Genomic DNA, 27044 nt, shown 5'->3' with positions numbered 1-27044 from the left:
ATACGAATCTTCTGGCATGAGCTCAAGCTGCAGCCCTCCAATTGAAACTAATCAAGTGAGAGAGTGAGAGACTGGGGATGTAGCTCAGTGGAGAGAGTACAAGCAAGACTGGGGAAGTAGTTCAGTGGAGCCAGTGCCTGCCTGGTAAGTACAAGGTCCTGAGTTTAGTCCTTTCTCCCTGTCTCCATCTCTCCCTTTCTCAAGGTCCCGAGTTCGATCCCCAGATGGAGAGACTGAGCAGTGGAGCTGCACTTAGCCTGGTAAGTACAAGGTCCTGAGTTGGATCCCAAAGGAGATGGAGAGACGAGAGAAATTTTGGGTCAAATACTTGATTTGTCCACTAAAGTGGCAGATGATCAAATGTTGACAAATAGTCTGATTCCACTTAAGATGCTGTGTGATTGGAAGGAACTGTTTTTTCATGGAAAGCCCATATATGAACAAACCTTTATTAAGCATATGCCTGCTAATCCCTCTGAAGAACAACTTAGAGAACTGGATAAAAGAGACTTGCTAGATAGCAAAGATTATGAAGAATATAAGAACATGGTTGGAGAGTGGGCTGTACCAGAAGAAAGAATAGATAATTTACCAGCCTCCAACAGTTCCATACTGGGCCATATGATTCACAGACTCATTGAAAAATCCCTTCCTCCTCAAGTTGAGCCAACAGAGCCTGAACTTCCTTCATTTGCTACTAAAGGATGCTTAGTGGGGAAAGCTATCACTTTAGAGACTCTACAAAGAGAGTTTCCTATTCAGGTACTTTGTACGGACACTCTTGTCCAAGAAGCTATCCAAGCACTTTATGACAATGAAAAAGTCAGTGAGGACTTACCAATTCAGAAAGGAGGTGGAGAGTTTCCATCAGATCTACAGGAGGACAGTAAAGAAAGCCAGGAATCATACAGTGTATCTTCAGATGCTTCGGTTTCAGGTGAACCATTACCAGAAACACAAGGTTAAACTACATCTAGTACACATACTAATAATACACATACTAAATAAAAACCGAAGAAGTCAAATCAAGTGATAGTGATCATTTCTCTAAACTCACCATTCGTGCTCAGCTTGGTGCAAAATCACAACAATTGCTGAAAAAAGGAAAAAGTTTTCCAGACATATTATTAGTTAACATCATAGTAAATGTTATTAATGAGATACGTGTGAATCAAGGGTGATCCTTGATGATTTTCCAATGACATTAAACCAAGCACAACTGCTAGAGAAAGCTGTCACTGCCTGCAATAGAAACCTCATAGAAATGGAGGCAAAGAAAACGCAAATATCTACATTGGCTGTGGATCCTACGGCTTCAAAAGAAGTACCTCTTCCCTCTTCTGCATTTGATTTTGTCATATTGACATCTTTTTTTTTTTTTTTTGGTACCGGGGATCAAACTTGGGTCCTTGAGCTTGCAAGACAGGCGGCAGCAGAACCACTGAGCTAAATCTCCGGCCCTGATTTTGTCATATTACTAGATATTTCAGATACTTTATTGCTGAGTCGCATGAGTGATATTATAGCTGAACAATTTTCACATGAAATGGCTCATAAAGATATTGGTCAACATGGCGCTGCTGAAAACCAAGATAAACATGGGTACCAGAACTTAAGAGATCACATACAAAATAGAATTATAGGCTTCTTGGACAACTAGCCTTTGTTGGAACAGTGGTTTTCAGAAGCAGAAAATATTTTGATAAAAATCAGTGCTGAAATAAAGAGCCTTTATGCCAGAAACGGAAAGAAATTTTTGCAACTGAGATAGTGAAGAAAAAGAAAAAAGGTAATTATATTTATTATAATTTAAGCTTGTATTACTAAAATATGTGCTTCTACTGACTTGAGAAGGAAATTAAAGTGATTGCAAAGTTAAAAAAAAAAAAAGAAAATGAGACCCTTCCTGAACAGCTGATGCTCCAGATTGAATACAGCAAGTAAAGGACCCTACATGTTGGTCAGTGGTAAGGAGGGGTCCCCCAACACATGTCAGCTCCAACTGACCTTCAGTCCATGAAAACCTGGTGGTGGAAGTGCATGTGTGATTCTCCAGGTGCTCCTCACACCTCATTCTCAAGATGCAACTCATCTGTCAGCATCCCCTTAGACGTAAGTCCAAACCTGAGCCAGGCAAACATTTGAGGAAGTGGACAGAAAGGAAATGGAGAAAATCTGGGAAGAAGCTGGACAAAGATGCAAGAAAATGGGACCCATACAGTGTCTTTCTTATTGGACATTGGAGAGCCCCACAGAGAAGCCCTGATTCTACCTTCCTCCCACCAAGCAGCTTAACAGACAGCCTGATCACCTTTAGGACCTGTTGTCCAGAGAAATCTAGGAGTCAACACAAGGGGAGACCAGATCCAGGACAGACACTAGGGCTGGCTGGCAGAGGAGGGAGGTCAACATCATTTCAATACAATAAGCACAGATCAAACCCCAGTAGCAAGTGCCTGGCTTTATTTCTGGCTTATTCCTCATTGCAGCAGGAAGGCCACGCCTCAGAAGAAGCCCAAGCTGAGGGAGAATGAACCAGCACCTGAGACCGTGGATATTCTTTAGACAGAAAGGTCTAGTCAGGTTTAATGAAAACCAAGCCTGTCTGGGTGAGATACATACTACCTGAGGCGAGGAAGCGTCGTGGTGTTCAGCAGGGGATGGACAGAAAAGAATTGCAGGACCACATAGGCTCCAAGGATTCCTAAGCAGTTCAGGTGAGCAATCCCATTCTGTTCTGCTTTATATTTGGCAGATGTGACTCAGTGTTGGCTCTGACCACATGTTCAGAACTCTGTATTTCTAGGCCCCATTTCAGCTGGGGATGGTATCTTGGTTAAGCCAAAGTCTGATCAGCTGCAGAGACCAGCAAGTCAGTGCCCTGGGAATATTAAATAATATTTATAGGGAATGACATTGGGGAAATAATTTTTTTTTTTGGTACCGGGGATGGAACTCGGGACCTTGCACTTGCACTGGAACTGCTGAGCTAAATTCCCGGCCCCAAAGGGGAAATAATTATTGATGGTAAGAGGCAATCAACAGTAGGGCACTTCTCCACTGCTCAAGTGATAACAAATTAAATGGAATGAGGCTTAAAGCAATAAGGGTTTGTCCTGGGGACCGTGGAAGGAGCTAGAAAGTCACTCCTTCTGCTGATTCTGTTAATAAGACAAACCAGCCTTGCAAATAAGAAGCAGATCCGAGGAAGCCTGCATTTGAGGTGATTTTAAAATCAGCCCATGGGCCAGGGATTTAGCTCAGTGGTTCTGCCACCTGCCTCACATGCACAAGGACCGGAGTTCGATCCCTGGTACCAAAAAATAAAATAAATAAAATAAAATCAGACCAGGTCCTGCCAACAGCTTCACTTTCAGAGGCATTAAAACTGGAAAAGAGCTGAGATATCAGTCACACCAATGATTCTGTTTCAAAGGCTTCTGCCTTTCAAAAATACTGCAAGTATTAAGTAATAATTAGTTTTCATATTTTTAATTCATCAAAGACAAAGGACTGCCAAATGGCTCATGCAGAAGACCTAAAGTTGATACATTAGCCCCAAACAAGAGAGACCTTTTTTATTTTCCAGCCCGGCCATATTATTTTGTATAACTGTGACAGTGAACCTTTTAGAACTTTAATGATATAACCATCCCACTGCAGCACACATGCCATAGGTTTGCCACCACTGAAATACAGTTTCCTTTTAGAAAAACGTAAAATAATGCAAGGGTCAAGTTTTAAATACCCGAGGAAGCCTGAAAACTACCTTGAATCCATGCCAAGTTTCTTCTACATAAGGAGACTCAGACCCAGAGAGCACAAGTGGCTAGCCCAAAATCACACAACTGGCTGTCAGTAGTCAAGGCTAGACCTGAGGAGCAGGGTGGATAGGACAGCATGCAAGGGCAGCACACAAGTAAACTGTAGCTGTGAATGCAGTGGCAGCGTGGGCTATAGGTACCAGGGGACATGGGCTCGATTCCAGTCCTCAATACTTACTAGCTGTGTGACCCTAGCAAAATGATTTAAGCTAGATTTACTCACATATGATTGCAAGGATGAAATAACAAAACAGAGCACTTAGTCACTAGTGGCCACTGTTATTTAACCCGTTTCAGTGTGTGTGTGTGTGTGTGTGTGTCGGGGGTGATGTCTGGGTTAACCCAGAAACGCTGACATTCTTGGGGAATGAGGTCACATGATCCAGCTTCCAAGTGCTATCTTGATAATGCCAGTAGGAGACAAATTCTGTCTCAATAGTGCTCTAGGTACTAAATACAATGCTGTTACTACTCAGAAAGGTCACTCAGAGGGCCAGGGATGTGGCTCTGTGGCACCGCACCTGCCTCACAAGCACAAAGTCCTGAGTTTGATCCCTGGTACCAGGGAAAAAAAAGAAATGTCACTCAGAGCTGAGTGTGCCTCAGAACCAAGGCCCCATTCATACTTACCTCTGAAACCCTGCAAGGTGAAATGAGAATCTGCACTTCCAGAAATTATTGATACAACTTATACACCATAACAGTCACCATTTTAAAGTATACACTTTCAGTGGTTCTTAACACCCTATATTCGGAAGGTTGTTAGAACCATCACCCCTAAAAGAAACCCCGGATCCATTAGCAGTCACTTCCTATTCCCTACTCTCAGGCTCTGACAACCACTGAGCCACTTTCCATCTCTATGAGTTTGTGTACTCAGGCATTCCATGCAACTGGGTAGTCTCTGCCTAGCCTCCTTACTTGGCACATCCTTAGAGTGTGCACTTTTAGCAAGCTCCCCAGGTAATTCTCATGAGTGAGTTTTGGGAAGGAAAGGAATAGTAAATTTATACAAGGTGAAACTTCAGGTTATTATAAAGTTACAGAGTGTGCCTGTCTCTAACACCTACAGGGAATAGGCAATGCTGGCTGCCTGCCTCCTCCAGAGATTGCAGGGTGAGACAGGGTCTCCTGGGTGCTCTGCAGAGAGATGTGTGTAAATGGACAGTGGCCTGGCTCAGAAAACTGGGCAGATTAACTAAGAGACTCACACAAAGGGATTAGTCTCAAGACTTTAATGTACATTATGCTCTTGGAAAAATATCTCCAAGGAAACAAGAGAAACCAAAGTCTTAACCAGCAGGGATTCTCATTCAGAAACCTGCTGTGAGCCCCAGCTTTAGAAGATGATGGCACCGGGACTTAAAGAGTACAACAAACAGTCTAAGGTCAGCATGGAGGGCCTGTGTGTCCATCTAGAGATGGAACTCTGCCCACACAGCACAACAGGCATGCCCCCAAGACTCCCAAGAGAGCAGAAGAATCATCACCGATGACAGACAGTTCCACAGGAGGGCTGGGAAGATTCAGGCTGCCCAGGTCATTTGCAGGGTTCAGAAGGCAACTTCAACAGGGCCTAAGAAGCCTGCTTGGGACAAGAACTCTTTTTATTGTTGTATCTCTGGTCATCAGAAACAGTCATGGTAGCTCTTGTGAGGAATCGGGGCACATGGGAGGGGTGCCAAATCACTGTGTCTGAGGCTTTGGAATGCAACTGACGGTGATAGCACCAGGAAGATCTCTGAAATCAAGGGCCACTCCAGTTTTGGGATATTAAAAACTGGAGCCTCTGGACAGGACAAGGGGATTTAGGGGGAGAAAGCTAAGCCAGACTTCCTTGTCACCCTCTTCCCAGTCAAGGCTCACTACCTAAGTTTTCTATCACAGACTCCCATTCAACCAGGGGCAGGTAGAAACTGCAGCTCATTTCCCCTATAAACCTACATTTAACTTCCAAAAAATCACCCACTGATATCTCAGACTCCCAAGGCAATCCAGGGTTTCTTGTTTTCTAATCATCCTATAGAACAAAAGATCAGTTCCTTGGACTTTCAGTTCTTCTTATCAAAAAGAATGATAATGCTACCAAGGCAGGTCTGTCCCAGGAGCTTCTGTAAAAGCTTGTTAGCTTAGTCAGGCCCGGGCAAACAGAGAACCCACACATATGCTTTTAGCATGGGTACAGCCCCTTTTGTGATGAAGTAATTTATTTATTGGTGAAGAAAGGAATTCTGGCTCCATCTTTGCAGAACCTGGCAGGACTGCTGCCCTGGAGCAGGAGCAGTCCTAGGATAAGAGCAGGTGAATGGAGAGGCCAGGGCTGTATTCAAGTGGGAAGGGGCCTCTCACAATTCCTGTGTTCACAGAGTTAGCCGGTCTCGATGCCCTCAGGGAGCTCCACCACCACTGGAGCACAGTCCTCAGGCTCTGAGGCAAAGTCCCACCGAAACTTCTTGGTCAGGTGGGCTTGGAACTTTTCAGCTTTCTTCCTCAGGGTGGGATCCACAGCAATGCTGCAGGCTGAAGAAAAGAAAACCTACAGAGAACAGAGAGTAGGTCATTCCTGAGAACAGAGGGACCAAGAAAGCTGTGAAAATTTCCTCCTAGTGTTCAGCTCTCTGGGGCAGTCCATCAGCTGCTGCTGGCACAGGCCAGGACACCTGCCATGCCCCCCGCCACGCACCCCCATGAAAGAAGGTCCAGACCCAGCTAAGGTGCTGGAACAGAGCTCGAATGGAAAATGACTATGCTGGACAGGGACACTCATGGAGAATAAGGCCAGTGAGGCCGTCACCACTGTCCCACTCCTTGGGGGTGGAGGAGGGTCTATGAGGCACCTGGGCAGTAACTCAGAGGAACCAGCAACTACACCAGCTGGGACTAAGAACATACAACTTGGGATCCCATAAACCCTAGGCCCTCGGCTAATGAGGCTGAATCACTGTTCTAATTTTCTAAATGGGTTAGGGACTGCCAGTTTGAGGCTTCTATCTGCCTTAAAAGCTGTCTTTGATGTTTATTTTTAAAAACATTATCATAGATTTTTTTAATTACTTGAGAATTTATTTCTTTTTCATTGTTTAAATTGTAGTAAAACATACATACGTACCATTCAAACCATTTTTTCTAAACCTTTTTAAGTGTATAGTTCTGTGGCATTAAGTACCCACACAACTGTCGTGCAACTATTACCACCATCCATCCACAGAACTTTTTCATCTTTCCCTACTGAAACTTTACCCATTAAACACTAATTCCCTATTCTCTCTTCCCCTAGCCCCTGGTAACTACTCTCCTATTTTCTGTATCTACGAATCTGACTACATTTGGTACCTCATATAACATTTATTCTTTTGTGACTGGCTTATTTCACTTAGCATACTATCTTCAAGGTTCACCTATGCTGTAATATGTATTAGAATTTCCTTTTCAAAACTGAATAATATTCTATTGTATGTACGTACATTTTATTTGTCTTTTCATCCCCTGATGGTCATTTGAGTTATTTTTACATTTCAGGTATAGTGAATAAAGTTGCCATGAATATGGCTGTACAAATATAGTACTTGTTTGAGTCCCTACTTTCAATTTTTTTTTTGGTACAGACCTAGGAGAAAACTGCTGGATCATATGGTAATTCTATATTTAGTTTTTAACTGCCACACTGTTTTCCACAGCAGCTGTACTATTTTATATTCCCACCAGCAGGGCACAAGGATTTTGATTTCTCTATATCCTGGCTAACATTGGTGATTTTCTGTTTTTTGTTTTTGTTTTTTAATAGCCAGCCACTCTAAGGGGTGTGACTTGGTATCTCAATGTAGTTTTGATTTGCATTTTCTTTTTTTGGTTGATGTGCATTTTTTAAATCATCAGTGAGCATCTTTTATGTGCATATTGGCCATTTCTATAAATTTCTTTGGCAAAATACAGTTTCCTTTGACCATTTAAAAAATTGGGTTGTTTTGTTGAGTTGTATCAGTTCTTTACAGATTAGAATGCTTAGAAACATTCATCTCTTTTTTGTTTTGTTCTGGTTTTTGTTTTGGTACTGGGGATTGAACTCAGTACCTTGCACTTGCAAGACAGGCACAGTGCTGCTGAGCTAAATTCCTGGCCCTTCATCTCTATTTTGATATTCTCATGAATTTAGTTTTATGTAATACAAACACGGGCAGGGGAACAAAACAATTTTCTCCACATCTAATAGCCCATAGATTGTTCTGGATCCCAATTCCTTCTAAAAACAACAGCAATGCTGGGGATTTAGCTCAGTGGTTCCAGCACCTGCCGCGCAAGCGCAAGGTCCCGAGTTCGGTCCCCGGTACAAAATAAAAAAAACCTCTCACCCTAAAAATAACAGCAAACCCACTACTCCTTACATTGTCTTGCTGCATATCCAACTGGATCCTTACCTTGCCCTGGGAAGATACAGAAGAATGTGAATTTTTTCAGTACCAGGGATCAAACTCAGGACCTCACAGTTCAACTGTGCCGCTGAGCTACATCTCTGGCCCTAGAGTGCGTATTTTAAGGACATGGGGGACGAGAGGTATTAAATGGCTAAATCAAAGGCATCCAAGAGGAAAAGAATGGTTTTTTCCATACTGCCACCTGCTGCCGCACAGGACCCCACAGGCATGGACATAAGGGAAGAAGCAGCAGCTCTTTGATCCACATTACCCTTATGCCACAGCTGGCCTGCAGATCATCATGGAAGAACTCTGGACTCCAGGAGATCTGACTTGACAGAGGTAACAGGTAGACTTTACACATGCTTTCAGGGGCAAAATGTCCCTCTTTCCACCTCTCCACAGTCTATTAGAGGGACCAAATAATTTATCAATAATTATGTGATAGTGCTGGAGAGAAAAGGCTCATCCTGTGGAGGTGGTGGGTTGTGTACCAGACTCCTGAATGGCACTGGCTCGCATGCTATCCCCTTGTGATGTGGCTTGTGTAAAGGCCCAAGCTGAAATGAAATGTTCCAACCTCTATTTTCCTAATACTGTGCCCAAGGCTCTCACACTGTGCTTATATCACAGTGGTGTATGCCTGCAAGTGTAGGGAACACGTCTTAATTATCAATGTGTCCCACACAATACATCACTCAGGACCTGGTGAAGAGTTAAGAGCCCATAGGATGCTCACTGAACGGTAAGAACAAGACACAAGATTGTCTTGCATTTAGCAATGCCAGAAGTGGCGGCGGGGCTGGAACAAGCTGGCCTCACAGTCATCATCCACCCTCCCCACCCACCTCTAGATGTGCCCAAGAGTAGAATAAACTAGAAGCCGGTACAATAGAAAGCTTTAGTTTAAAAACTACAGCTTCTAATTTGAAAAGTGCTTTGTCCTTTTTAAAGAACTTGTCCATTTAATCTTTCTACAAACCTGGCAGGCAGAAGGACAGGAAATTACTACTCCCATTGTACAGACAAGGATGCAAGGTATGCTGCATCATGCAGTGATAAACAGTGAGCGAGGCCCAGTCCATGTAGGCATATCTCAATTTAATCCTTTCGCTCAAAAGATCTTCCTTTGTTTTGACGGAGACTAAACACATCCTTGATATTTAATTTTCAGCACTGCTTTGTGCGTTTGTGTGTGTGTGTGTGTGTGTGTGTGTGGTGGTGGTGGGGACCTGCAATGTGCACGTGCTTCTGGAAGTGTCCCTCTGCAGGCCTCTAGGACCAAGGGCACAGCCCAGGTTGATTAAAAACAACAACAAAAACTTCATTGAAATATAATTTGCACACAATTAAATTCACTTACTGTTAAGTGTTAATTCATATGAACAAATGTGCATTGCCATACAACCACCATATGATATATATTTACAGCATTCTTTTGGAATCTAGTTCTGAGTTTCAAGGCTCATATGGATTTGTGTGTCCATCACTACAACTGGGATTTAGAATAGTTTGGTTATTCCAGAAAAATGCCTTGGTGCTGGCTCTTGGCAGCCAAAGCCTCCCCCTAGCCCATCCCCTGGCATCTCTGATTTATTTTTGACCCTCTAGTTGCACAAACTGGATACTTTAAAAAATAACTCAGAAAAGATACTTTAAATATGCTTAGTTTCCAAGCAATAATTTATTCTGATTTTGTTATTTTCAGGTTAACTTTTGCCTTCTTTAGAAAACTTAACAATAATCTCGCTATTTTATTCACTAAGGTGAAATTAAGTAAACATTTTCTAACATCTATGAGAAATGAATCATCTTAATTTTGGCAGGTTAATCCTAGATATTTTAAAAATACTTTTGAAACAAAATGATCACATTTTTAAACAAATGCATTTATCTAAAATAAGCACACCCATTAGGTGTTTTTCTTCAAATATTTAAAAAAGTATCAACATTTTAATCATTAAACCTATTATAAAATTTAAATTACTCATTAATGTGAAAGGTTTTTTTTAAACCTAAGTTAAATAAATTGAGTGCAATAAGATTACCTTGAGAGATTCAAAGCAATAAGGTAGGTAGCTTTGTCATTATCATACCTTATTTTTTGGTTAGATGAAAAAGGAGAAATTTCCTAATTTTTTCAATACCCAATTTGGCTTAAGAATAAAACTGACTGATTCCACTGCTCCCAGGGCAGAGGAGGTGAGCTATGGGGGCGCCACCAGCAACCCCCCCCACCCCCCACCCCCGGTCCATGGAAATGAGAAGACACATAAACAAGCCTCAAAAACAGACTTCCGGATCACCTACGGCAACCCCAAAGGAAAACGAGATGGAACACTCTGATACTCAACCACCTGGACTCCCTGAACTGGCAACAAAAGACGATCTGGAAAAACTGAAATCAGAAATAATTTCTCAGATAACAGCAGAGATTGTGCCCATAGTGCAAGACATGATTAATAAATCTAGAGAGGACATAGATAAAAAAAATAGAGGAACTGAGGAACATGATGGAATCCCAACATAGAAGACAAATGGAATCCATACAACAGATACAAACAGATTTCCTGGAGATTAAAAACTCCATTGAAAGTCTACGCAGCAGAATGAACCAATGTGAGGACAGAATTTCAGACATAGAAGATAAGACTGTAATTAGTGACCAGGAAAAGAAAAATTGCTTTAAAATTGTAAGGGAACACAAGAAATCAATCCAGCAGCTGCTAGACAATGCAAAGAGGAATAAGATAAGACTGACTGGAGTTGATGAAGAAACAGGAGAGAGTGCAGATGACACAAAAAAACTGTTCACAGAAGTGATGGCAGAAAACTTCCCAAGCAGGGGAAAAGAATTTGACATACAGATAAGTGAGGCATACAGGACTCCAGCTAGCCTTGATCAAAAAAAATCTACACCTAGGCATATAATAGTTAGGATTCCAGAAACCCAACAGAAGAACAAAATTCTACAAGCAGTGAGAGAAAAGAAACAAATCACATCAAAAGGAAAGCCCATCAGAATCACAGCAGACTTCTCAATGCAAACACTCAAGGCAAGAAGAGCTTGGAGTGATGTATTTCAAGCCCTAAAGGAAAACAGCCTCCAACCCAGATTGATGTACCCTGCAAAACTATCTTTCAAAATGGATGGAGAAATAAGATACTTTCATAATAAAGAGCACCTTAGGAACTTCATGAATACCAAACCAGCACTCCAAAAATTTTTAGACAATATCTTAGGAAAAGACAATGAGGATCACAACCCCAAGAAGCCCAGCAGAATGAATCCACCAGGCATGACAAGAAATTAAAAGTAAAGGGGGAGAATCCAACAAAAAGAAAAAGTCATGACAAGGCTTTTAAAACTTTTAACTTCAGGGCCAGGGATTTACCTCAGTGGTTTTGCCGCCTGCTGCGCAAGCGGAAAGACCTGAGTTCGATCCCCAGTATCAAAAAAACCAAAAAACAAAACTTTTAACTTCATCTCACTAATGAGTGTATAATTCAATCTTGTTATTGTACTGATTAGTATTTTTCTGATTCTAGTGTTGCACACCTTTCCTTGTGCTGTACTGGCTATTTATCTTCTTTTTTTTGGTACTGGGGATCGAACTCAGGTCCTTGCATTTGCGCAGCAGGCGCTGGAACCACTGAGCTAAATCCCCAGCCATTTTTTATCATCTTGTGTCTACTTTTTAATTGGGTTGTCTATTAATGAGCTGTAAGAGTTCTTTATATATTCTGGTCATAGGTTATATGCATTGTAAATATGGTCTATTTAAGGACTACTTTTCATTTTAAAGATCTCATTTAAGGTTCTAAATTTTGATGGAATCTCATTTATCAATTTTTTTCTTTTATACATTTTTTTGTATCCTAGGAAGTTCTCGCCTACCCTAAATTCATAAGCATTTTCCCTTATAATTTCTTCTTAAAGTTTTACAGTTTTAGTCTTTTATATTTAGGTTCATAGATCCTTTGAAGGTATTTTCATGTATGGAAATAAAGGGTTGAGGTTAATTTTTTATATACAGATACCAGGTGTTCTAGTGCCATTTGCTGAAAACACTATTTTTTCCTCTGCTCTTGAATTGAATTTATAGTTTATAAAATGTTAATGTTGAATAATCTTTCAAAACTCAGTGGAACATATATGTGTGGTTCTATTTGTAGATTCTCTGTTTTATTCCAATGATCTATATGTCTTTCCTTACACCAACACTGCCTTGATTACTGTAGCTTTAGAGGAAGTCTTAAAATTAGGTACTAAACGTCTTCCAACACTGTCTTTTTTGTTGTTTTTGTTTTTGTTTTCTTTTTACTTTTCTAGGTCCTTTGTACTCCTACATAACTTTTAAATTTCAATATCCAATTTTTCATTTATAGCATATACATAGACCTGAATTTTTATATATACCTTGTGTTTTCTAATCCTGCCAAATTCAAATACAAGTTCTAGGGGCTCCCAGAGATTTCTTAATATTTTCTCTGTAGATGATCATTTCATCTACATAAAAAGATTTTGCTTCTACCTTGCCAATCCTATCCTAATTGTGTCATTTTATTGCCAGACTATTTTGGTTTGGGCCTAGGTTTCAAAGTTTAATAGACAAATGAAGAGTAGGCATATCTGCCCTTGTTCCTCACCTTAGGAAGAAAGCATTGTATCTTCTCCATTCATATAAGGTGTTTTAGTTGGAAGTATGGAGTACATGTCTTTGACCTGTTGAGAAGGTTCTGTTCTACTTCTAGCCTCCTGATAGCTTTTACCATGAACAGCTGTGGAATTTAGTCCAATACTTTTTCTCCAACTAGTGACAGGATCATATGGCTTTTTCCTTTCCTCTGTTAAAATGATGACTTTTGGGGGTGGATCTCCCAATGCTGAACCAACATTGCCATCCCTATAACGAAACCACTTTCTACATCCTGCCAGATCTGACTTCCAATAGTTTGTTTTGTTAAACAAATTTCTATCTATATTCCTACTTTTTTCTTCTATTATCTTTATCCAGTTTTAGGATTAGCACAATGTTGATTTCCTAAAATGAGGGGAGAAGTGTTCCTTCTTTTTTCTGCTTTAAATGTTTGATATAATTTATCAGTTAAAATGCATATGAGCCGGTTGTTGTCATATGGGTAGGTTTTCAAGCTAGGAATATACTTTCTTTAATAGGCGCTATTCAAATTTTATATTTCCTCCAGAGTTAGTTTCATTAATTTATCTTCCAAGGTACTTCTTAGAAGTTGTCAAATTTATTTCAAAAAAGATTTTTGTAATATGCTTTCTATATCCTTTTAAATTCTGTAAAATCTGTGGTAATGTCTCCTAGATCTTGATATTGTAATTTAAAAAATGTGTAATTGATATTGTGTAATAGGAAGAAAAGGTCTAAAGGAGCAGGGGAAGTGGGAGGGGTAGGGGAAAGGAAAGAAGGGAAAAGAAAAAATATGAGAAAAGGAAAAAAATGGAAACAAAATCTTTGCAAATAGGGAAGGGTTGAGGGGGTGAAGGGAGGGCAGGGGAAGGGGAAAAAAAAATAAGAACCAAGATATTCATGTAATGGTACAAGATCCCAATGATGTATGTAACTGTATTTTATACCTAAAATGTACCAATAAACTTAATGGGAAAAAAAAAAATAACTGACCATAAGTAGAATGTCTTATTACCACTTTCAGCAGAAAAAGTGGTGCTAAAATGAAGACTATCAATTCCCAATGATGGCAAGGAAGGTGAAAAACAGCAGGAATCCTATTGTCTGAGGTCAGTTTAAAGAATCTGCAGCTGGGGATTTAGCTCAGTAGTTCTGTCTCCTGCCTCGCAAGCGCAAGGTCCCGAGTTCGATCCCTGGTACCAAAAAAAAAAAAAGAATCTGCAGTATTTTATCTGGGGCTCTAATCATATATAGGAGCCCACCACAGGCTTTAGGATCTACAGCTCAGCCTTGCATCCACTAGCTGCTCTGTGATCATGGGCAGAATTGTTTTGAACTCTATCCTCATCTGTATAGTGGGATTATAAGCTAACTAGTACTGTTGTGAAGGCTAAGGGAGATAACGGATATTAGCATGCAAGTAATAGCTGATAGCAGGAGATGTATGAGCAACAGGTAAATTTATCATAGTTGTTGTTAGAAAAATGCTACAGAAATCATTATCAGAGTCAGTATTTTCCTTAAGAGTTAAAGATGGACCCTGGCATCCAGAGTACTGGCAAGACATAAAGCTGGAAACCATCTATAGCCTACTGTAACTAAAAAAAGACACCCCCCCCAAAAAAAACCAGATTGTGAGTATATGCCTAAGTGCTATGTAATCAGCAATAAGAATTCTTATTTTGTATGGAAATCTTTCTAACATACTACTATTAAATTCAGATTATCCTTTCACTGGTTTTAAACTAATTATAGCGACCTAATTTACTTTATTTTTTTAAATTTTTTTTTCCTAATTTACTTTAAATAAAAGAAAAACTGTATCTATTTTTGTGCAACAAATAATTTTTATTCAAGCTAAATCCAAAGGATTTGTAAAGATGAGTGGCATCTACTCAAAAGTGCATAACATAGGAAAGTTGAAAAATAATGGCCAAGGCCATTATGGGGCTGATTTTACCCATGCTAATGTGGCTGTCTTTAAGTGCTTACACACACAAACACCAGTTCCTCTCCATGGGCAGTAGCCATTTAAGCTCCTAAGTAAGGAAGCCAGCTCCACTTACTTGACTACCTGGGGTGAGAGCAGGCAGCTAGCTGAGGAAGGCTTTTATGAGCTGATTCATTCAGTCACAAACACCCTGAGTGAGTGCCTCTATGTGGGGGACTGGATTCTACTGCCAATATGGCATCAATATAATTCTCCATTAAAAGAAAAATTTTTTGGGCTGGGGATTTAGCTCAGTGGTTCTGCTGCCTGCTTTGCAAGCTCAAGGTCCCAGGTTCCTGGTACCAAAAAAAAAAAAAAAATTTGGTAATGTCCTTGTTCATATTGTGCCTTGAAAAACACCAATAACCCCTTACACTCATGGCCAAATGTCCCCCTTCACATGACGCCATTTCTGACCCTTGGTCCCTCAAATTTGATGTTCCTAATGCCCTTCAATCACACTTCACTATTTATACTGCTACAGGGATATTACTCTTTCCATCTGAAAAGAACTAATAACACAAAATGAGAGAAGTGTTAGGCCTTGGCTAGGTATTGAAAATAACCAGTTGAATGAAAAACTGGCCTTGTGTTAAAGGAGCTCATGGCTTGGTGGGGATGTCAGGCAGACAATATATTTATTTCAGGAAGCACAACTCATGCAATATACTAGTGATAAATACACAGCAGATTAAAAGTATGGAAAGGAAGGAGAGAGATGAGACAGCCCCAGGGAGGGATACCTGCAGGCCATGTCATAGGGTGAGCAAGTACATACCAGGTAGAAGGAAAATTAGGTTCCATCCAGAAGGCGTGAAATTTGGGTGTAAAGTTTTGGTCATGTGAGGTATAAAGGTTCTAGCGACCTTCTGGTCAACATTATGCTTACAGTTGTACAATTAGTTGTACATTAGTACAATACTGTACTGAACATTTAAAAATCTGTTAACAAGGGGCCGGGGATTTAGCTCAGTGGTTTCGCCAACTGCTGTGCAAGCGCAAGGACCCGAGTTCGATCCCTGGTACCAAAAAAAAAAAAAAAATCTGTTAACAAGAAGATAAAATCTCATATTTTTACAATTAAAAAAGAAGGTCTAACCATTGTGGCACATGCCTTAGTCCCAGATACTCAGGTGACTGAGGCAGGAGTATCGATTTAGCCCAGAAGTTCAAAGCCAGCCTGGGGAACACAGTAAGATCTCATCTCTTTTAAAAATATAGAAGAAGGCATTAAATAGTATGGTCTTTCTCTGAGGGAACCTATGAGGAGACTGTGAGGAGCCCACTGACACTAAAGTGATGGGTAAAACAGGGAGTAGAAAGAGAAACTGGAGAACAGGAAAAGAGCCAGATCAGAATGTGCCTTGGAACCAATGTTTGTGTTTTTAATTTCCTAGGCAGTGAGGAGCCACAGAGAAATAAGATTAGTGCTGCATTTTGGAACAACTCAGGTGGCAGTATGGAAGAAAGATGGACTAAGGTAAACATGAGTGCTGATAAGCTCTGATGATGTCTAGGGGTGACCAAAAGGCCTGGGCTAGGCCAATGATGCAGGGGCAGGACTGCCTTCTGAAACACTTAACACTATATGGAGTAACTCGGTTAATTCATCTGTTTAGTTCCCCCCCAAAATATAAGTTCTACTCAGGAACTGTCTTGCTCACAATTTTATCCCCACTTCTAGAACACAGCCTTGTATACAGCAGAGGCTCAGTCAATACTTGCTAATTCACTGAACAAATCCCTTGAAGACAAGAACCCTGGCTAACTCCTATGTGTATTCCTCCATACTTTCTTCTCTTTTTTGGTACCGGGGATTGAACTTGGGTCCTCGCACTTGCGCAGCAGGTGGCAAAACCACTGAGCTAAATCCCCAGCCCTCTTCAATACTTTCAATATAATGTTATATATAAAAGAGGCTCAAAAATATTTGTTGAGGTATTTTTTAAAGGCATATGTCCTCCTGGGCATGGTGGATATACTTGTAATCCCAGCACTCAGGAGGGTGAGGCAGGAGTATTGCTGTGAATTTGAGGCCAGCTTGCTGGACTACACAGTGAATTCAAGGGCAGCCTGTACTGCATAGTGAGATCCTGTCTGAAAAAAAAAAGGCCTATGTCCTGATTTTTTTCCAAATAATAACAAATTTTCTGAAGAGAGAATTTTTCCTTGCATAACCCACCTGGATATCTAGCAATCCAGTGGGGTCCTTTTCTACTTTGTAAGTCACTGCTGGCAAGAAAGCCTTAGAAATCAGAGCCAAGTTGCTGGTTGTGCTAACAATGGTCAGGAAAGCCAGAAACGCTATGGTCCTCCTATTCTGGTGCAACAGTATCTATTTCATATCATAAGAGGGTAGCACACCACTCCTTTTGGCTGTAGTCAAACTGTTGAAGGCAAGTCAGCACTCTGATGGTTCCTCATACTGCCCTACAAACCCACAACCAATAACTGGTGGAGCAGATTTCCACACAGAGGAAGAATAAAGAGATTCAATTTCTCTGTTATATCAAGAACCAATAAAAGGGCAGTTTAATATACTTCTGAAGCAGATTACACCAGGTGCAGCCATCAGGTGATTTATCCCTATGGTCTAGCACAAGTCCTGCAACTGCTAGTTTCAAGTCAGCTGCCTACTCAGCACTCTGCCAACAGCACGTTAAGTTTCAGAAAAGCATTCTGTACCTCCAAGAAAGAAGGCCCTGACGGTGTCTCCACCAGTGTCAATCAGGAATCCTTTCCAGGACATCTACACTGTTTCTGGCACATGGGGCATAAGCACAAGCACAAATCCTGACTTCTACTATGTGGTTTTTAATGATTTAACCTTTCTCAGTCTCATAATCTCCATGGCCTTACAGGGTTCCAAAGAGATTAGATGAGGGAACACATATACTGTGATAAATATGGTGCCTAGTACCCAAAGGCATTTAATGAATGTTAGTTTCTTCCCTTACCCCAAATAGGAAAGGGAGGTAAGTGAGGAGCCACCTTGTATGAAGAAGACCTCACAGTGGGGCTTACGCACAGGGAGAAGAAAGCAGCTTGTGGGAGAAAAGGTATGGAAATAGCTAGCTGCTTCTTTCTCGTCTATACTTGAGAAACTTACAAAATATGAGTAACAAGAAGCTGTCCCAAGTATAAAGGAAACTAATCTGTTTGCAAAGGGAGGAAAGGGCCGGGAATTTAGCTCAGTGGTTATGCTGCCTGGCTTGCAAAGGGAGGAAATAGAACAGGATAAAGATTATAAGTTGTTTGAAGCTTCTTCCCTAATTACCACTCATAATGAAAATTTAATTGCCAAGTTAAAAGCAAATTTCACTTTTTCTGTCAGAGAATCTCTGCTGAAACTGGCACATTTTGTTTGAACAGGAAATCAAAGTTACTTTAATACTTAAATGAGATCTAAGAAGCTGCAGATGTTTCACTGGGAATAACAAGCTTCAAAACTCTGCCCTACTGGGTTGCAGCAACTCATGGCTATAGTGAGAAAAACTGTTTTGAGCTGATAATGTGGTTTGGATAAAATTTCTCCACTAATGGTTCATGTGCTGGAAGCTTGGTCCCCAGAGCAGTGATACTGAAAGATGGACCCAGCAGGAGGTTCTTAGGTCACTGGAGCAGTGCCCTTGGAAAGGATTAATACACTGTCACCAGCTTGAACCACTCAAGGTGCATGCATGACTGTCCCACTGAGCAGCTTGTACCACTGGTGGTACAAACAGACCTAATCACTTTTTCTGTCTTTTTACTAACAAAATTAATAAAATGCTGACCGATGGTACAGTCATGCATGTATCACTGGTGGTTCAAGGTGCCTGGCAGAGAGACATGAATTGTGGCCCCATTGTGAATGTGTTAATGTAGTTTTCGTGGGATCCTTGGGTTAGTTGAGAGAGGATAGTTATAGAACAACAAGACAGGGCCAGGGATTTAGCTCAGTGGCACTGCACCTGCCTCACTAGTGCAAGGTCCTGAGTTCAATCCCTGGTACTAAAAAAAAAAAGACATCCATGCCCTGGACTCCCCAGTTTTCTGTCTAGGTGAGATCTCTTCCTCCCGTAAGTGCTCTCACCATGATGTGATCTGCTGTTAGGTCCTCACCAGAGGCCAAATCAATAAGGCTATCTGATTAGGGGTGTTCAGGTTGCAAAACTGTGAGCTAAATAAACCTCTTTTTTTTCGTAAGTAGCCTGCTTCGAGTATTTTATTATAGGAATGAAAAACTGGCCAATACAACTGAGTAACCTAAACAGGTGAAGGAGATTCAAATTCCAAACACCCCCACTGCTAGACCCTCCAAGGATGGGGTGGAGAAAGTGTGGTACAGAGAGGGTCTCTGCTATACTGGAACTTACAACAGAGTAGGAGACAGAAAACTAGGAAACACCTCAAGGTTAGTAATTGAAATAAAGAAAACAGGGTCATGGAAGAATAGCAACAAACAAAAAGTTAACTCTCCTGAAAGGCTTTCATAGCCTTCATTCTCACTCATATGAGTGTCAGTCAGAAGACTGCTCACCTGTAAGGTACTGGTAAGGAAGTTGTCTTGAGAGACAATGTCCACAAAGAAGTCAGGAGGGATCTCACCAAGCTGGTGGTACAGGATGGAGATAAGGTTGATGTACAGGGTGTGGTGCTTCACCATGGCTGCTTCTGACTGGCATAGGAGGTTCAGGAGCCGCTTCCAGTGCTCAAATGCTTCATACACATTGCCCAGCAAGAAACACACAAAGGCAAACTGGAGTTCACCTGAAAGGTGCAGGGAGGAGAAATGATCATGAAGCCAAGGAGCATAATGCCAGCAGACTTTACCCTACATAGTTCACAGAGCCATCGATACCACTGGCCTCAGAAACAGGGGCCTTTTATCCTTCTTATTCTAGCAGAGCCTAGCATGGGATTTTACACCTAGTAAGCGCTCAGTAAATGTTTGGTGAACTGTTGTAAATTCAAGCTAGGGAGACCACACCATGGCTTTGAGTTTCTGCAAAATCAGACTGCGAGAGAATATATAAATTAGTATTTGGTTGGCATTTTAACAGTTTATAGAATTTGTTTCATTGATATGCTCAGTGGACCCCAACACTGGCTGCCCACCAGAATTACTAGGAGAGCTTGTTAAAAGCAAATCTGTCCAGGGCCAGGGATTTAGCTCAGTGGTTCCACTGTCTGCCTCACAAGCACAAGGTCCCCAGTACCAATTTAAAAAAAAAAAAGCAAAGCTGTCCAAGCCTTACCCTCAGGGATTTTAGACTATGAGAGATGATGGTCTCAGGATTTTCAACTTTAACAGCTCCTCAGGTGATTCTGATGCAGAAGACTGCACCAGGGCCAGGGAAATGCTGCACTACACACTGTCCTCCATTCAAATTCTCAAAATGTTCAAGGATGGTAGTGATAGTATTTGCCCATTTCATAGATGAGGTCATGGGCTTACCCAAGATTGTATATCTAAGTCTTTCACAATGTGAACAGCAGAAAGAAAATAGATTCCTTACTGGATGGGAACACTTCTAGAGCCTCCCCAAACAGGAAAATTCATGAGTACTTACTCAGAACTATCCTGCCAGCCAGCTTATTTTTGTTTATTTAATCACAGAGTTCTGTGATTTAATCTATATAAGCAACTTGACAGCTAAGAGCATGGGCTCTGGAGCCAAACTGCCTAGATTCAAATCTTAGCTCTACTACTTAACTGTGTGACCTTGGGCAAGTTACTTAATCTATTTATATCTCAATTTGCTTATTTCAGAGTTATAGTAAAGATTAAATTAATTGCTATAGTGCATGTAAAACATTTAGAATACTCAGCACAAAGCAGCACTCAAAAATATTACTATTCTCAATTTCCACTGGATGCCTGTCTCAAACAAAGAAGCTTGATGATCCAGAAGTCAATGCCATGGGCAAGCAACTGGGTCTTTGGCTGCCACAGACACACTGTGACTGATCAGAAATATCCTCTCTGGCTTCAAAGGTAGCTGTAAATTTAACAAGGTATTCGTACATGTAAGCCATAAAAACAACAGATTAGCACACCACCAAATACCTCCCTAATGCATGGCATTTGATTTGAAGCCTCCAGAGACATAGAAAAACTAGCCTGTTCCAAGCTTGTGGAACCAAGTTTGATTTGTGTGAATTGTTACCTGGTCAGTCTAGTTATTTTGGATGTTTGATGAAAATTTCAAAGTACAGTCAGCTTTTCTTTGTGTAACAATTTACTTGTCCAGTTGGCAGTTATCTGGTTAGTTTGCAAAACTAAACATTATCCAGTTCTTTGAATTTAGGATACTTATTTAAACTTGTGCATTTCTGACCATTACAGTTTGGACCTTGAATGTTCCCCAAATGCTCATGTACTGAAGACTTGGTCCCTAGCTAATGGTACTACTGGGAGGTGCTTCAGGAGGTGGGGCCCAGTTAGAGGAAGTTAGTGTCACTGAGGATGTGTACTTGATGGGGATATTGAGACCCCTGGCCCCTTCCCCTGTCATTGCTTCCTGACTGCCATGAGGTAAACAGCTTTACTCTACGACATGCTACCACCACAATATTCTGCCTACTACAGGCCCAGAAACAATGAAGCTAGGTGATCATGGGCCAAAACCTCTGAAACCACGAGCAAAAAAAACTTTACTCCTTTAAGTTAATCTTCTCAGGTGCTTTGTAACAGCAATGGAAAGCTGATAACACACCAACTTTTCTAAAACTGGAATCACAAGATTATTTTGATTAATTGCAATATTTAAGAGTTAGAAAACCAGATATTTCTTCATTCTTAAGACAGAATTTCAAGTGTCACTTATTATATCAAAATATGTACTATGTAATGCATTAAGAGACACCAATTAAAAGGTCCCTTATATCATCAGCTGAGCCAATGATATAAAAAGTCCTGTATTTGAATATTCCACCAACCTTCCAATAGGAAAATATGTAAATTACCTGTATAGTTTGTAAAAAAAAAAAAAAGGTGTATGAATAGCTATTAAAGACATTACAAATGTCTGCTGTCACTAACACTGAAAAAATAGAAATGAGAAGCCAATTTTCAGCCATTCAACTGGAAAAGACTTTTGCTAAAACACCATGCTTAGTGTTGTCAAAGGTGATAGGCAACAGCCTGCTAATAGCAGCAAAGATGTAAAACCATCTCCCAACAACATACACACTCTGATGCAACAGTTCTAGCCCTAAATGTATGTGTAAGTACAGTATACACAAGGATGTTAAGTTCATATTTATAATGGGATAAAAGGGACATCTTGCAGGTTCATCAACAGAGAACTGGTGCAGTAACTATGGGACATCAAAAAGCCACTAAAAGGGGTGACTGTTTCAGTGACATGAGAAAATTTTTATATTAGAGGAGACTGCAAAATAGTGTACTTTAATCCTTTATAAAAGTCATATAATAGTTGGGTGTGGTGGTGCATGGCTGTGATCCCAGCACTTGGGAGGCTGAGGTAGGAGGATTGCTTTCAGTTCAAGGCCAGCCTAGGGTACACAGTGAGTTCAAGACCAGCCTTAACTATATAGTGAGACCTGTCTCAATAAAGTTATATATACAGTATACCTAAACATATAAATGAATTTTTAAAAGACTAAAATGTATAGAAAAGAATGAAATGAGATACAGAAAATATATAGGAGAACAAAGGTAAGTAAATATACCAAAATGTGAAAACGATCTAGGTGGTAGGATTTAGAGTGAATTTTAATTTTGTTTTTCTTCTATGGTGACTATCTATTATTTTGTAATGAGGAAAAGCAACAATAAAACCATAACAATTAAAAATCACTGTCCTGGCGTAAACTAGTAGAGACCAGATCTTAAGATTCTGGAGCAAACTGAGGGGGCAGGTGGGAATTACTAGGAACATAGATCTAGCCTAGGAACCAGTAGTCCTGGGCTCTACTCTCTGTTCCACCACTGTGTGAGCCAAATCCTTTTCCTCAGCAGGGCTGTCCATATCAGAGGTTCCCAACCACAGGATTATATGCACTGGGCTCACCTAAGATGCTTGATTATTGGTCAGAAAAACTGCTGAAGCTCCACTACAGATATGACTTAGATTTTCCAAGGGTAAGGGTAAACACTCATTAATATCTTTAACAAGCACACTGGTTGAGTCTGCCTCCTAGCCAGATTTAAGAATCATTCAACCAAATGCATCCCCTATTCTAAAATACTCTACTACCAAAAAAGAAAAGAAAAGAAACCCAACAACAAAAAACCACTCTACTAATGTCATCTCTCTGGCCCACCCCTAAAAAGACCCGTTCCTTCTCACCAAGCACATCCTGGGGGCTGCTGGGGAACTGCTTGCTGAGCACAGTCTCCAGTGCATAGCTCAAGTCCATGCTGTGCCTGGTTATCTCTGCTGGTGTAGCACCTGCTGGGAACATCTGTGTGGGTAGCTCTGAGAATCGGATCTCTGTCCCAGCTCTAGGCTTCATCTCAGGCAGCCGGGCTAGGCCCTCTTGATAACTTTTGCACTCTGTGCCACAGCGGGGTAGGTTCTGCCCCACCCGGTCCTTGGTGTGCCTCAGGGACAGTACAGGCAGCACATCTGAGAAAGCACAGATCTGCCGGCTTTCAGGCTGCAGCCTCTCCATTGTGGCCTCACTGACAAAGTTGGTGAGTGAGATCCATTTCTTGAGTGTGGCATATGGATAAGGTCCCAGAAACTGGTCCAGCTCCTGGAGATTGGCCCTCATAGCTTCCACTTCAGCTTCTGGGGCCGGGGACAAGTCTACCTCTTCCCGGAGAGCATTCCAGCGCAGGACTGTCAACCCCCGCTGCTGCAAGCTGAGGAAGAAGCCCATACGAGGACCCACATCCCTAGGATTGGCTTTGTCCACAGAACTGTAGTGGAGAAAGTGGATGCCTGGTGGGATCATCTTTACACCCCGGAACTTGGGTCCTACCTCCCAGGAATTATAGTCAATGCCAAACTCTGTCCCCTTGGGCACATTCAGGATGACCACAGTGGCCCCTTCAAAGAAGAGGTGCTTGGCTAGGTCAGGATCCATCTGTGTGGCAGCCATGGGGCCAACGGTGAGTAACTCAAAAGGAGAATCCTTCTTGTATTCTGAAAAAGCTGAAAAAGAAATAAATGTGTTAATCAGATGCTGAGCAAGGTGGTTCATGCCTGTAATTCCAAGACTCTTAGGAGGCTCAGACAGGAAGGATTCAATTTGAGCCAGGCCTGGTGACTCAATGAGGCCCTGTTTCAAAAAAAAAAAAAAAAAAACAAATAAACATGCTAGAAGTGTAGCTTACGTTGGGGTCATCCCCAGTACCACAAAAATAAATAAATAAATAAATAAATAAATAAATAAATAAATAAATAAATAAAATCAGAACTTGGGGAAGGTTGCTGGATTTGCTGAGAATTCTCTAAGTGCCAGATGTTGAATCAGACCCCTGACATTATTATCCCCCTTAATCCTCATGACAATCCTGCATCTGTTTTATAAATGAGAAAAATGAGGATCAGAGAAGAGAGGAATTTTGTGTTTTGATTCAAGAAGCAAGAACACTCACTTCACAGCTAGAAAGACAGCAGTTAAATAAAAATGGTAAGCACAAAATCACAGAAAGCCCAAATTCAAGTCTGTGTTCCTGTCCCTGCACGTCAGTGTTCTTTCTATTGCTCACTCTTAGGATCCACTCTCCGATGTCTCTCAAAATTGAGGACGAGGGTGGAAAAAGTCTGCAGGGTTCATTCTAAATGATAACTACTCCAAAATCATCTAAACCTACAATTCTGCCCAAAACTTATCACTGGAGTCCCAGAAAATTTGAGATGGATGATTAAATCAAATTTATATCCAATTTTCCACCAGCATTTAAAATTTACAAAAGGTTTGAGGAGTGGAAACTTTTCAATTACAAATCTCCCTTCTTTTACAAAACCAATCTCCAGGAAGTGAAACAACTTCCCAGACAGCTATAATCATTGGCAGTTGTGGACCATTTACTCAGAATGAACTCATGGCAGGGCTGACCTAGGATCAGTATTTAAAGGAGAAAGACCTTAGAACGCTTATTTTGCCTACCTCTCAAATTCCCACCAGAGAAACACTGATAATCTCTGCAGGCAGACACTCCCTCAGTGGTATTTGTAAGAATGGTTACAATATGCACCTGTTTAAACCAATCAATGATCTCACCTAGTCCTTAGTCACCTGTTTATTCAATTCCACAAATATTCACAAGTTCTATGCTACAATCTTTGCTGGGTCTCAAAAGAAACATCCACTGAATAAGACAGTTACTGGCCCCCAGACACTTTTAATCTAGCTATAGAAACAGGACCTCAGAATTTCACAAACAGAATAACCAACTGTTTAATTCTGTTTACTCTTATTTTAACAAAACTGTGGAAAGATCAATACTTTTTCAAGTATGTTAGAACCGTATTTTATCCAAAAATCACTACAGCTGACTATCTAAATTAAACTGTAAATTACAACTTATTAAGGGATCAAGGAATCAATTTAGAGGGTTCTGACCAGGATTACTTCTTTTACAAGAAAATAACATAATTTTTAAAATATCAGAATGTGTCACAAATAATAAGGATTTTTGTTGTTGCTTGTTTTGTTTTTGTGGCACTGAGGATTCAACCTGGGGCCTCTTATATGCTAAGAAAGTGCTCTATCCCTGGGCTACACTCCTAGCCCACAGATAAGTATTATTTTCTGAAACTCTGTGTTTGTATGCACATTTGGTCCTCACAGCCCTAGAATGCAGAAAGTCACATCTAATCACACTCTCCACCACCTCCCTAATCCAAACTACTATCATCCCTCACACAGAAAGTGCTGGCCTCTTAATCCATTCCTATCCAACAGGCAGAATGACCTTTTCAAAATTCTAATCTAATCATACCACCACCCATACTTACCCCCTGAGTGGTTTCCAATGTGGTTCTGGGGAAACCAAAATTCTTGCCGTGATCTAAGTCTTTGTGGTCTAGCTCTTGGCAGTCCCAAGTCAAGCTTGTTTCACACCACGCTCCCTCCCTCCACTCTCCCAAACTGTTCCAGCCACACTAGCCTCTCTTAGGCTCTCAAATTGGAGAAAACTTCCCCTCGAACTTTCCTGAATCATTTTTTATGATCTCAGGTCCAAATTCACCTCCCCAATAAAGCTTCCTTGAACTCAGTGTGATACACTCAGGGTGTGTACCTTGTACCTTTCCACTTTAATTACACTGTTACAATTTTGCATGTTTGACTGAAATTTGTCACCAAGAGACTTGAGTCCTTCTGTATCCTTAGCACACATCAGACGCTTAGTAAACATTTAATTAAATGTGCATTTTGTAAGTGAGAAACAAAGGCTCGGCTTTGGGTAAGACCTTACTCGAAGTCCCACACAGAGTAAGGACAAAACCAGGTCGGGCGCAGCTAAGGACTCCTGGCCCCAAGCTCTACAGTTTAAAAAAAAAAAAAAAAAAGAAAAGCTACTCCGTGCGCCCCGGGAAGCCCTGGCGACAGTGTCTCCAGAGAGAGCCGCGTCCCACAACCAGACCTCAGACATACACGCTGCCGTCCTGGCAACATGGGCCTAGTTCAGGGTACTCAGCGATTCCGAGCCAAGAAGAGGGATGGCCTGGACACACGCACACACAAAAGGGAATCAGAAGAGGAAAAAAGAGGCCAGCACAACGCACTTACCTCCTCGACCCTCACTCGGGTACCGCGGAAACAGACCGGAAGTTCTACCCCTTTGGCGCCGGATGGGAGCAACCGCGAGAGACGTCCGGCGGAGACCTCGGTCGCGGAAGGAAAGGACCGTGCTTACAGGTCCCGCTGGGTCAATTTTTGCTACTATTAATTTCTCATTTTACCTGCTGAATGTGGGGAACAACTTTAATTAAACTATACCTTTTATATTCCCTTCCAGAAACATACTACCAGCCATAGTCCTTTGGTCTCAAGCATTCATAGGTCATTGACGCATGGGCCACATCATCACTACCCAATACCCATAGTCAGGCTCTTAATCTTGGTTCTCTTCAGACGATCTCTGAGTGACAGTGTCAGAGTTGGCCCAGTATCACCCAATGGTAGCTCAAATCTCAGACGAAAGCCCCTGAAACCCAGTCCCCAACCCGGAGAGGACCAGTGGATCTCA

The 27044-nt window shown here is 41.2% G+C and overlaps 1 protein-coding gene across 1 annotated transcript; it reads right to left on the bottom strand.

Moving 5' to 3' along the window:
* Positions 1 to 5044: 5044 nt before the first annotated feature.
* On the bottom strand, positions 5045 to 26706 carry Aar2 (AAR2 splicing factor). Its single transcript, XM_004867846.3, has 4 exons — positions 26585 to 26706; positions 23188 to 23997; positions 19410 to 19639; positions 5045 to 6360 (listed from the first exon to the last, which is right to left on the bottom strand). Exons 2-4 carry the CDS (start codon positions 23942 to 23944, stop codon positions 6193 to 6195), a joined length of 1155 nt encoding a protein of 384 aa, XP_004867903.1. The 5' UTR covers positions 23945 to 23997; positions 26585 to 26706; the 3' UTR covers positions 5045 to 6192.
* Between the last annotated feature and the right edge of the window lie 338 nt (positions 26707 to 27044).

The sequence above is a fragment of the Heterocephalus glaber genome, unplaced genomic scaffold (assembly GCF_053883595.1).
Source record: "Heterocephalus glaber isolate CG9 unplaced genomic scaffold, H.glaber_assembly_v1.0 deba00001532, whole genome shotgun sequence".
Taxonomy (NCBI): Eukaryota; Metazoa; Chordata; class Mammalia; order Rodentia; family Bathyergidae; genus Heterocephalus; species Heterocephalus glaber.
The sequence above is the reverse complement of the archived record's forward strand: the minus strand, read 5'-3'. Positions and strand labels throughout refer to the sequence as shown.